Source organism: Loxodonta africana, chromosome 1 (genome assembly GCF_030014295.1).
Source record: "Loxodonta africana isolate mLoxAfr1 chromosome 1, mLoxAfr1.hap2, whole genome shotgun sequence".
NCBI lineage: Eukaryota > Metazoa > Chordata > Mammalia > Proboscidea > Elephantidae > Loxodonta > Loxodonta africana.
In genome coordinates this window covers 61,888,802-61,901,171 of record NC_087342.1, presented here as the reverse complement: position 1 = coordinate 61,901,171, position 12,370 = coordinate 61,888,802, and the positions used below count along the sequence as shown (strand labels likewise).

At 40.5% G+C, this 12,370-nt stretch overlaps 1 protein-coding gene across 3 annotated transcripts in view; it reads left to right on the top strand.

The window, feature by feature from the left end:
- The first annotated feature begins 2,513 nt into the window (after positions 1-2,513).
- DEK (DEK proto-oncogene) overlaps positions 2,514-12,370 on the top strand; it is a 32,883-nt gene continuing 23,026 nt past the window's right edge. For 2 of the 3 annotated variants that reach the window (XR_010321280.1, XM_064281206.1), the window contains exons 1-6: positions 2,514-2,643; positions 3,051-3,210; positions 8,458-8,559; positions 8,798-8,907; positions 9,913-10,007; positions 10,879-10,999. Coding sequence is in view for 2 of the 3 variants with exons in the window: in XM_064281206.1 (XP_064137276.1) it covers positions 3,063-3,210; positions 8,458-8,559; positions 8,798-8,907; positions 9,913-10,007; positions 10,879-10,999 (576 nt within the window). In the remaining variant the exon portion in view is untranslated. The remainder of the gene's footprint in view (positions 2,644-3,050; positions 3,211-8,457; positions 8,560-8,797; positions 8,908-9,912; positions 10,008-10,878; positions 11,000-12,370) is intronic. The other variant, XM_064281196.1, reaches the window with a different exon arrangement.

Below are 12,370 nucleotides of genomic sequence, written 5' to 3'. Positions count from 1 at the left end.
CCAAAAGGTTGGCGGTTTGAATGCACAAGGTGCTGCTTGGAAGCCCTATGGGACAGTTCTACTCTGTCCTATAGGGTCGCTATGAGTTGGAATCAACTTGACAGCAATGGGTTTTGGTTTGGTGCCTTGCGTCATCACTTTTCCCTTTCCCATCAACCTATAAATACACAGTAACATCTCCCATCTCGAAAACCAAACTACCTTTGAGCCACTGCTCCATTTCCCTACTCCCCTGAACAGCAAAATTCCTGGAAAGTGCATCTGCTTACACTCGTTGCCTACCTGTCTCTCTGTATCCCCACTCTAGGCACTTACTACTCATTATTACACAGAAACACTTCCTGTCAATGTCACCAATAACTCAACATTGCTATATCCAATGGTCACTTCTCAGTTCTCACCTCACCTGATCTTTTCAAAAGCAGCATCTGATCAACTGATCACTCCCTCCTTAGGCACTATCCTCACCTGTCTTCAGGGATACAACATTTGCTTGATTGGCCTCCCACTTTGACTGGCTACACCTGCTCCTTCTCATTTCTTGTGCTCATTCCTCTTCCTCTCCTGAACATCTTAACACTGGAGAGCTCCAGGGTGCAATCTTGACCCTCTCCTCATCTCTACCTATATCCCCTTTGTTAGCGATCTCATCTGGTCTCAGGGCTTTAAATACCATCTACATGTTGACGACTACTAAATTTATATCTTGAGCTAGAGATGTCTTCCCCTAAATGCCAGACTCTCATAACGAACTGCCTTCTCTATACCTTCGTTTAGATACTAACAGAAATCTCATACTTAACATGTCTAAAACAAAATAACTGATCCCCCCAAAAGAAAAGTCCTGCTTCCTCCACCCGAAATCTTCCTTACCTTAGTAAATAGCTACTCTTCCTTCCAGCTGTTGAAGCCAAAAATCCAGTATTATCATTGACTCCTCACTGTCTCTTATATCCACACCCAGTACTTTAAAGAATTTTTCCGAATATATCCAGTCTATCTCCCTTGCTCTCAATTTCTTCAGATCTATTTTCGAATGTCATCTTATCAGCAAGACCTTCCTTAATCATCAAATGTATAAAACCCTGTCCACTGTACTGGCAGAGTCCCAGTGTGGTGCAAACAGTTAAACACTGACTATACCCAAATGCCGGTGGTTCTAATCCACCCAAAGGCACCTTGGAAGAAAGGTCGGACAATTTGATCTACTTCCCAAAGATTACAGCCACTGAAAACGCCATGAAGCAGTTCTATTCTGACACACATGGGCTGCTATGAGTCCGAGTTGATTTAATGGCAAATGCTTTTATTTATTTATTTATTTTTGCTTTACTCTCCTGGTATTTCTTATTCCCCCTAATCTGCTTTATTTTTATCACTATTTGATATAGGGTATATTCACTTGTTTATTTGTTCATTGTCTTCCCAACTAGAAAGTAAGCTTCAACACTTGGTCTTGCTCTGGTTCCTAGTGACTGACACAGACTAGGTATTCAATAAATTTTTTGAATAAATGAAAGAAAAAGAAGGGTAAAGAAATAAAGTGACAGTATGAGGAGACGAGAAGCACTTCAGCAGAGAGACTTCAATGATGTGAAGATGCAAGTCATTTGAAGGTGTGGCGGGAAGAGCATTCCAGACAAAAAAAAGTTAAGTAGAAAGCCCAAAGGTGGGAATGAGCGTGTCCTCATGAAGGAACATCAAAGGCCTGTGTGGCTGAAAATGAGGCAACTATGTCTGCGAGATGAGAGCAAAGAGATTGCAAGAAACTGCATTATGTAGGTTTTTGCCGAGCTGGCCCGGACCGGACAAATTCCGTTATTTTCTCCATTTTAACACACACACACGTACACACACACACACACACATTCACAGTAACGCGCTCGGGCGCATCTCCTACATTTACAGCTCTGAAATCCACTTACGCCTCTAGTGATGTGAACATTCAATGTGACAGGGTTTTTCCTTACAACTATGGGGTCCTAAGAAACACAAAGATTGGGAGTCATCACCCAGCACAATCTCTGGGACATAAATGAGATCGCTCATTCACGAACTCCCCTCCACCTCTGTGAAATTCTGCAAATACCAGCTTCACCGGATTTCTGACCTTCTTCGCCACCCCCCTGCCCCCCACCTGGACCCCAGCCCGTTACTGTTCCCGGAAAGACTAGTAGACACAATAAGCACGAAGGCCCCCTAGCGTTCTTCCGTGAGGCGCCGCCGGCTCTCTGCCCGTCACGCTCTTCCCGCATTCCTGTCCCGAGCGCCGCCGACCGACCGCCACACGCAGCCGGGGGGACCCGGAGCGTCGGCCCCGGAGCGCGCAGCCCCTCCACCCGCGCCCGGGGAACCCCGACGCAGCCCCGCCCCGGGCTTCCCGCGGAGGCGCCGGCCCGCCCCGCCTCCCGGCCCGCGCCCGCCAACTCCCATCTCGCGCCGCTGATTGGCCGCCGCATTCCCGCTTTCCTTCCCGAACCGCCATTTTGAAAATCTTGTTGATTCTGGGGAGCGGAGAGCGCGGCGCGAGCGTCACGCGCGAGAGCGTCCCGCGCGCCTTCTGTTCTGCGTCCACCGTCGCCACCGCTTCCCGGAGCCTCCTCGTGGCTTCGCGCGCCAGGCCTGCGGCGTCCGGGCTCTGCGGTGAGAGCTTCGTCGGGGGCAGTGGAGGCCGAGAGGCAGCCGCGGCGCCCGCCTGCGCCGGCCGAGGGCGACGGGGACGAACGCGGCCTTTTGGAAGGCGGCCGGGCGGGGGAGGGGATTGGAGCCGCCCGCAGGCGCGGGCCGGGCGCGCGGGGCGGTGGGAGAGGGCGGGCTCGGCCCCGTGGGTTCCCACCTCAGGAATCCCTGACAGCGGGCGGAGCAGGAGGGAACCCGCCCCAGGGGAGCGAGCGCAGCTGTCCCAGCTGCGGGAGAAGGCAACTTTGAGGATCGGTGTGCCGCCGCCCCCTGGTCGCAGTCCTTCACACCTGGCGCCGTCGCGGGCTGGCGAGGGTGTGACCCTAGGGCGCCTCCGGGGCCGGGACCTCAAGCTTCCACCCCGCCCGCAGGTCAACAACAGCATGTCCTCCTCGGCCCCCGCTGCAGAGGGAGAAGGAACCCCCGCCCAGCCCGCGTCCGAGAAGGACCCCGAGATGCCCGGCACGAGAGAGGAAAGTGAAGAGGAGGATGAGGACGAGGAGGAAGAGGAAGAAGAAGAGGAAGAAAAAGGTGGGCGGAAGTCTTGTCTGTTTCGATGGATATTTTAGTTGCAAGTTTTTCTTGTAGAAAACAGCTTTTTTGCTCTTTTTGCGCTTAAAGGCATTGAAGTAATGATTTGCAGCAGGAATGTGTGCGAAATGTACAGTTAGCTTTGTGAATTCCAGTGTTCCGTTTACACTCGTTAGCATTGCTGTAGTGACTCTGGGAGTGTAGTTGACTTCTTGCCAGCTAGCTACGTTCATAACATTTCATCTTTTGACAGGAAGTTTGTAAGGTCTTTCTTTTTTTTTTTTTTTAAATCGGTGTGTACGTTAGCCTTTAAAGTTACTGAGTTAATTTTTTTTTTAATTTTTTAGTAATTATGCATTTATTTTGCCTTATGAAGTTATTGCAGGTTCTTTAAAGAGAATCTTCATCTTAAAACTAAGAGAAGTCATTTGTACTAGTGTTGTAAATATTTTCATATATTTAAAATATTTTTATTTTTGCTAAACTTCGGTAGAGGTGCCCTACAAAGGTCTCGGGAGGTTTCTTTTCACGGGGAAACACTGCTGAGAGCTGTTGCTACTTGTACTTTAAAAGGAAGTATGGACTCAAAGCTATCATTTTTTGGACCTGAATGTGACTTAAAATCAAAACTGAGTGAAGTCAAGTTGAATCTGACTCCTATCAACCCCATGGGCCAGAGTAGAACTGCCCCGCAGCGTTTCCAAGGAGCAGCTGGTGGATTCGAACTGCAACCTTCTGATTAGCAGCTGAGCTCTTAACAACTGGGCAGCCAGGTCTAAGGGAGGACAATATTAAAGATTATTTGACTGAAGGCATGAAGCAGAAGAACACGACAGAGTCGAGTGCTGTGCCTGTTTATCCAAGATGCATGGCGTGAGGCATCTTTGAGGTGTTTAAACTTCCTAAGATGTTTTTAACTATTTAAAAATTCAACTCACATATTCTGGCATTTTTCTGTATTAGCCCAGTCTAGGCTTACTTAGTATATGCCTACACCTCAGCCAAACTTGGGAAGAGTTTGGAAGTTTTCTTCCCAAATCCAAGTTTAACTGTCAGTTTCTTTTAAGTCTAAATATAAAGTGTAAAGCTGTCTACGATCAGCATCTTATAAATGCAGTCTAGGTTGAGATTACAAGGTACGTCTTTTGTTTGTTTAAAGTGGTATGTGCTTTAAGAAGGGAGTGTGTCCATAATTGGGTACAAAAACGCTTAGAACAAAATAGAAATTATTTTTAAATTCATAATACAGTGACTGGAAATTAACTGCAATATCACTTCTGGTCAAAGACTTTCTCAGCACTTTCCTCCAATTTTTTGTTGATATTTTAGTCATTTTTTAGGGCATGGTTGGGACACCACAGTAGATAATGAATATTTTCTTTATGTCAGAAAGAAAGAAAGATGTCATGTAAAAATACTATTAATGGCTGATGTGGCTGACACAGTAATGCTTGGGGGGACTGGCAGTAGTTCAAAGAAGCCCTCATTTTGTTCTGGATGAATAAATTGTAATTTTTTTTTGAATGGTAATTTTATTTTAAAAATGATACAGTTCTAGTTATTCTGTTTCACTCCTTTGAGGTATTTGTGGAAAAACCAAAATTTTGAATGTTTTTATTCACCTAGCCCTGAAATTTTTTTTTAGCCCTGAAAGTTTACCTCTACTACTTAGTTATCATGGAAGCAAAGCAGTAAAATTAATGACATCTTTGCCAAGCAAGAGGTCAGAGTGACCAAATTAGGCAGTGGTTTTGTGGTTGGGGTTTGTGGTAGAAGAGAGAGAGTGACAGTTTCAAAGATGATGCCTCGGTTTCTGTCTCAGGCAGCTGTGTGTATGGTATTACCATTTGCTGAAGAAAATAATTGACGGAGGTGAGCAAGTTTGAAGATGATTATGACTCCTGTTTTGAATTTAGGCACCTGTAGTTCATGAAGTAGAGCTGTCCCGTTGGCATACATAGTAGTTGATCTGGGAAGTCATTAGCTTATAGCTTATTAAAAAACCACTGCCGTCAAGTCGATTCCAACTCATAGTAACCCTATAGGACAGAGTAGAACTGCCCCATAGAGTTTCCAAGGAGCGCCTGGTGGATTCGAACTGCCGACCTCTTGGTTAGCAGCCGTAGCACTTAACCACTACGCCACCAGGGTATAGCTTAGATGATAGTAAAAGGCAAGGAATGGTTCAGATTACGCAGGGAAAGGAAGAGGAGTGATAATAGTGTCTGCCTTAGAGTGCTTTCTCTTCATTCTTTGGAATATACCAGAATATATCTGCTGAAATCCATGTCTTGTCTGTACAAATACATCTTCAAGCCTTACATGTCCTTCAAAGCCAGCTTCAGTGTCCTTTTTTGTTGTTGTTTTAGGAAACAAATTTATTTTCTCACAGTTTCGGAGGCTAGAAGTCTGAATTTAGGGCATAGGCTTTAGGGGAAGGATTTCTTTGTCTGTTGGCTCTGGGGGAATGTCCTTGTCTCTTTTGAACTTCTGTTCCTTGGTGATCTTTATGTGACATGGCATCTCTTTTTCCCCATCTCTGCTTGCTTCTCTGTGACTAATCTGTTCTTTTTGTGTGTGTGTGTGCGTGTGCGTGCATTAGGAGAAAGCTTCCATAGCAAATTAGTTTACCATTGGATAGTTTGTATTCAGAGTGTTCCATGACATTGTTTCCATTCCTTACAACCTGTCTGCCCTCACCCTATTTCTGTCCTAGGTTCCCAGTTTCCTTTTGTCCTGAGTTGCTACCTCTTCCTGTGTTCTCATCTTTGCTTTTGAGCAGGTGTTGCCTTTTTGATCTCATATAGTGGATTGTTCTGAGAAACACGTTTCTCTCAGATGTTGTTTATCTTATGGGCCTTTCTGTGGTTTGGTTGTTTCCAGTAATGGCTTCAGTTCCAGTTTAGAAGAATGTCTTAGGGCCATAAGTCTTAGTTAGGGTTCTTCTAATCTCCGTCCAACCAGTAAGTCTAGTCTTTTTTGTGAATTTGATTTTGGTTTTGAAATTTTTCTCCCACCTTATGCAGGACCCTCTGTTGTGAGCCCAGTCGGACTTGTTGGTAGTGATAGCCGAGCACCTCTAGTTCTGGTCTTGAGGTGTAGGTTGTGGTTCATGTGATCCACTAGTCCTTTGGACTAATTACTTCTTTGGATCTTTGGTTTTCTTAATTATCTTTTGCTCCAGATGGTAAGAGACTGATAGTTGTATCTTAGTTGGCCACTCACAATCTTCTAAGACCCCAGACGCTATTCACTAAAGTAGGATGCAGAACTTTGTCTTTATGAATTATGTTGCGCAAGTTGAGTAGGTAGACGTCCCCCATGTCTGTGGTCCTTTGCCTTCAAGCCTAGGAACTTCTTCTTGCAAGGTGCCTGGCTATGTCTAAGAAGTTGCCCTGACTGTGGCCCTTGTGTGCTCTGTTGTCTATGTTGATCTGTAAGCATCAGCTATAGTTATGCAGCTCCAGTGTCGTGACCCTTTTTCTCTAGTCCAAAATAATGACTCCCTCTTCAATTTATAGAGCTTTTATTTGTATCTTAAGGTGTTTTATCATCTTCTACATTGGAGTATACTTGTATCTCATTTCCTCTAGTAGACATGCTCTCTTTCAAGAGGTGATCAATGTCTTAGTTATCGCTTCATTCCCCTTTAGTATCTAGTATGGCTCTACATAAAACAGGCATTCAGTATATATTTACACACACACACACACACACACAATGTCCTCTTAGACTTTATTTCAGTCACTAGGTGAATGGTTTTAGATAAACACAAGGTTAACATTTTAAGTTTTAATATGTATATGGTTTTTTTTGTTGTACTTTTTTTAAAAATAATTTTTATTAAACAGTACAGGGTACTCAGCCCTTTCAATTCACATGGAATTGTGAGGGGACCTAAATGAGGTGGAAGATAAGAAGAGAAAATCTGCTCTCCCCAGGCCTTCACTACAGGGACTAAAAACATCAGAAATCACCCCATGGAGATTGCAGGGGGTTACAAAATGCCAGAGCTGAAGCCCTTCAGAAAGGTCAGGGGGAGTGGAAGCCACCTCTGAGGGCTGGTATGTGGGAATGAGTAGGTTCTTTCAGAACTGAATCTCAGGGAAGAATTCAAATGCTCATTTATCATCTCTGCAGGGACAGAGGTTCAGAATCAGGTTGCCCCACCTTCCCGACAGGGACAGGAAAAATTATGGGTCAAAGCGCTGGAATGGGAGACTTAGAAGAGCCATAGTGGGCCCTTTTAGTTGCCTGATGCGTGAGATTGGATTCTTGGCAGGACCGTGGAGAGCTGCACACATTAACATCTGCATGGTTGGCTGCCATCTTTGAGCAGGGCACCGCTTTTTCCAACACCGATGGGCAGGAGATTTGGTTGCTATGCAATGTATACACTGCCTTGGTTTTCTAAGAGGGAGATGAGGTTGCTTGCAGGGCTTCGACTTATAATTTTTTCAATTCCAGCTATTGTTTTGGCTCACCCACATTTTAAAAATTCAAACAAGTCTTTTCTGATTGTGCTTCCTTGGCCACGGACTCAACAGGGAATAGAGGAAGGAATGGTTCGAAGCCCTGGCCTTGAGGTCCTTGTTTTTATCTCTTCTGTCAGCTTACTAAATTATTGCTGTTCTCAGAATATCTTTTGAAGCCTTTATGTTCTTCATTTAAGCTTGCTGTTTCTGATGTATAATAAACTGTGAATCACAATTTATAGAATCATGTCTGTACAAATAGGCTTAATTAGGGCCTACGTAGTTTTTTTTTATACAAGTATGTAAAGTGAATGGACTTCCATAGCAGTAAATGTAATTGCGTAAAAGTTCTTCTGATTATTTTTTTTAAAAAACTGGGTCCCCTGTGAGGTTGCCAGCTAAGTAGCATGTTACTCTAAAAAAAAACTTCAGTGGTGCCATTAACTTATCAAGTGTTTTTATCATTTGCTTTTTAAAACTACCTAGGAGAAGAGTTAGATATTTAGTTTCTGGGCTCAAAAGGTCGACAGTTCAAACCCACTAACTGATCTGAGGGAAAAAGATGTGGCAGTCAGCTTCCTTAAAGATTCACATCCTTGGATACCCTTTGGGTCAGTTCTCTGTCTTAGAGGGTCACCATGAGTCAGAATCAACTTGATGGCAGTGGGTTTGGTTTTTGGTCTTTTGAAATTTTTTTCTATATGTGTATCTAATAAAGTTAATACATTCTTTAAGCTTTCTGTTACTTAAGAAATATTAAACTAATTTCTAGAAAAAAGTCTCATCGTGGAAGGCAAGAGAGAGAAGAAAAAAGTGGAGAGGTTGACAATGCAAGTCTCTTCCTTACAGAGAGAGCCATTTACAATTGCACAAGGTAAGTTTATTCTGTGTTCCTTTCATTTTGTGGTGAAAATGCCTAAATAGACAAAATGTTAGTAGTGCTTAGTTTTTACTGTCTGGTAAGTAGCACTATACTTTTCATATAATTTTCTTTAACCTACCTTATTAGAGTAGAAAGTATATGTAAATTATGCTGTGAAATCTCATTAAAATTAATTTGGTGTATGTATTAACAAGCAGTGGGTATTTAATTATTATGGTATTTTTTCTAGGAAAGGGACAGAAACTTTGTGAAATTGAAAGGATACATTTCTTTCTGAGTAAGAAGAAAACAGATGAACTTAGAAATCTACACAAACTGCTTTACAACAGACCAGGCACAGTAAGAGTTGTTTTTTGTTTTTGTTTTAATCTCTAACCTAGAAGCCTGTTTATGTATTAAAATACTTCACAACAGAAGCATAATTTTCGTGCTGGAAAGGACCCTAACAATTAACAAGTGAACATACTGAGACACACTTATTAAATGACTTGTCACAGGACACATAGCTGATTTTAGCCACTAGGGCTGTAATATCCAGGGCTCTTTTTACTGCAGTTGTTTGTAACCAAAACTGAAATTTCTAATTAAGAAATCCAAATTGTAATTTTACTAATTTTTAAATGTATTAAATTTATTTTTGATGTTCTAGCCATTCAGAAAAAATGATTCAGTACAGTTTTATCTCATTTTGAACAAATATCTGATAGATAACATGGTAATTCTTTGCCGAAGGATTTGTTAGAATAAATCAGTGTTTCATTTACTCAGTTATTGTACTGTACACATAACTTCGAAATTGAGAAAACTGCTTTGGGTTGTGCGTGGGCAAGGTAAAGTTTGCCATTTAGAATAGAACATTTGAAGCGTGGCATAATTTATTTCCACGTGTATTATCTCATTCTATCCTAATCAGTGTAATTCATACAAGTCCATAACTAGTAAATGATACTAACTTTTTGGGATGCTGTCTGTTCTTTTGAATTTCAAAGAATAAAATCCCTGACTTTCTGAATAGGAAAATAATAAAGTAAGTTACTTAGGAAAGGGGCCATCTTTTTAGGTAGTACCTTTCCATATCCCTTGGTACTGTCAAATAACATTTAGTTGTGGTTTTATAATTACGAGTAAAAATTTTCAGATGGAAATTTAGATTCATAATGTGATTTTTCAAAGAATTAAGATTGTAGACCTTTTATAACGTTAACATATTAGTAACATTACTATTCAGTTCAGAATAAAATGTTGGGGAAAAAACATTGTAACTTGGAGACAGATACTGTTTTTAGTTTTTTCTTGTGTACATTACTGGGTAATATATAACATTAATAAGAGAAACATTTTCAGGTGTCCTCTTTAAAGAAGAATGTGGGTCAGTTCAGTGGCTTTCCATTTGAAAAAGGAAGTGTTCAATATAAAAAGAAGGAAGAAATGTTGAAAAAGTAAGTTGTTTTTGTAAGTGTCGTGTTTCAATGTACAAACTTTAAAATTAATTACTTTTTTTAACATTTGAATATGATCAGTCATAGATTTTCAGTAGATTAATTCTTTGGCTTTAAATGTCAAGACCTGACTTGTCTTCGTAACTATTAACTTGAAATATCTTAGTTTCCAATATAAGTAGCATATATCAAGATTAATGAAAACTGTTAAATTTCTGTTTCCTAGAAGAGTGATACCAGAAAATCATTCAGGTAGTCTAAAATTCAAAAGTTCTAAGAGGGAACATAGTGAAAAATATTTCCCAGGCCTGTCCTCGGTCACTGTGTTCCCCTCTTTATAGGTACCATATAAACATTTTGAAGTTAATGAATTTGATGGAAACAGTATCCTTCAGAATAATGCAAGCTAGATGGTACATTCCTAGAGCTTTTGTTTCTTAAATCTCTGTAGTTGAAGAGCTTTAAATAATACAGGTGATTACCTATTCCTTCACTGAAACAGTATCATTAGTAGGAATGCTGAGGAGAAAAATAATACTAAATCATCAGGCAGAAGGATTAATTCCCTGAATTTTATAGTATTGAAAAGTATAACATTGTGTAATTTTCTAGTAAAGTTAGCTTATTCTTATATTACTTTTAAAACTTTTAATAGGTAAATGGTGTTTTCAATTTGTTAATTATTTTATCATATTTAGTATACTAATTAAGATTATTAGGAATACCTTTAAGATTCAGCAAAACATTGGCTGCTTTTTTTTAGGTATATAACTGAGCAGACTGGATTTGGTTGGCTGTTGGCTTCATGTCATGGAGAATGTTCATAAATTTCCTACATAATCACTTTGGTTTCTTTCATTTTCTGTTTTAGATTCAGAAATGCCATGTTAAAGAGCATCTGTGAGGTTCTTGATTTGGAGAGATCAGGTGTAAATAGCGAACTGGTGAAGCGGATCTTGAATTTCTTAATGCATCCAAAGCCTTCTGGCAAAGTAAGAATCAGTTTTGTTCTATTTTTATAGTAAATGATAAATTATAGCCTTTTCATATTTTTATGAAACAATAATTTAGTTAACAGCATCATTGCTATTAGCATTTGGTGATATTTCCTATGTTCCAAGAATATGCCTTCCATAGGCATACCTTCAACAGTTTCATGACAGAAGTAACGTAGGCAGCGTAGGGATACGCTCCGTAGATAGGAGATACTAGATTAAGAAAGATAATTATTTATTAAATTAAACTCAGGTGGGGCAGAAAATACAAAATAAGTGTCCTGGTTTATGTCTCTAGAAAGTACTGGAAGGATAGGAACAGGCTGGGTTCAGGTATTAGGTTAGGGGATGCATCCTATAACCAGGTCAGGAAAGACAAGACGTGGAGTGTATTCAAAGTGGGTATTTTCTATATGCTACAATAACGTCATGAAAAAACAACCAAAAAAGCTCTTATATGTTTCCAGGATTGGGTTTCCAGAGTCCTCAGCAGAGCCCAGGAACTGGGTGTGGCAGTAAAATGACACTAATTTTCTTTTCTTCCTAAAATCTAGATTATGTTTACCGTAATTATTTAACGGTGACAACGGACATCAGCAACTTAAAATGTCTGTTGAAGTTTTGCTTACATGACCTTGCATTTTCAGTTTGTAATAAGTCTGTCAGCAAAGGTTTTCATACTTTTTCTCATTTCGATAGAAAAGAAAGTCAAAAGATTTAGTGGGCCTGGGAGTTGAGGGGCACACCACCTGGCTAGGGGAATAGGCATAAAGAATAGAAACCAGAAAATACTTCCAGGACTTTGTTTTACCTGCCCTTCATCCTGATTACCATTAACTGGACAAGGACAGATAGGAGCTAACAGAGTATTAAACTTTTTTCGTATAGTCAAGGGGTTCAAACCAAGCAAGGGGTATGATTTTTTTGTGTGTGTGTGTTTTAAATTGGCGTATTTAAAGATGAGAGGTTATTTTTTTATTTTCCAAATGTTTACTATGGCTCTGCGTGTACTTTTTAAGAATTTCATATGGCAGGTTAGGCCACTGGTCCCCCAGGAGCAATTACTAAGTTGCCTGAGTTAGGAGAGAGATGTTTATATTCATCTTTTTCTTGGTGATTTTCAAACATTTTAGACTCAGGACCCATTTACCTTGTTAAAAATCAATGAGGATCTCAAGAGCTCTTGTTTCTGTGGATTATATTGACATTTACTAGATTTAAAGTGAAAACTGAAAAAATTTTAAGTAACAGTGTTAAGCCCGTTACATATTAACAGGTAATCTTTTGTATGAAAACTAGCTCTACTTTAAAAAAAAATGAGTCAGAAGAGAGGCATTAACTTTTAAATATAAAAAAATGTTTAAACTT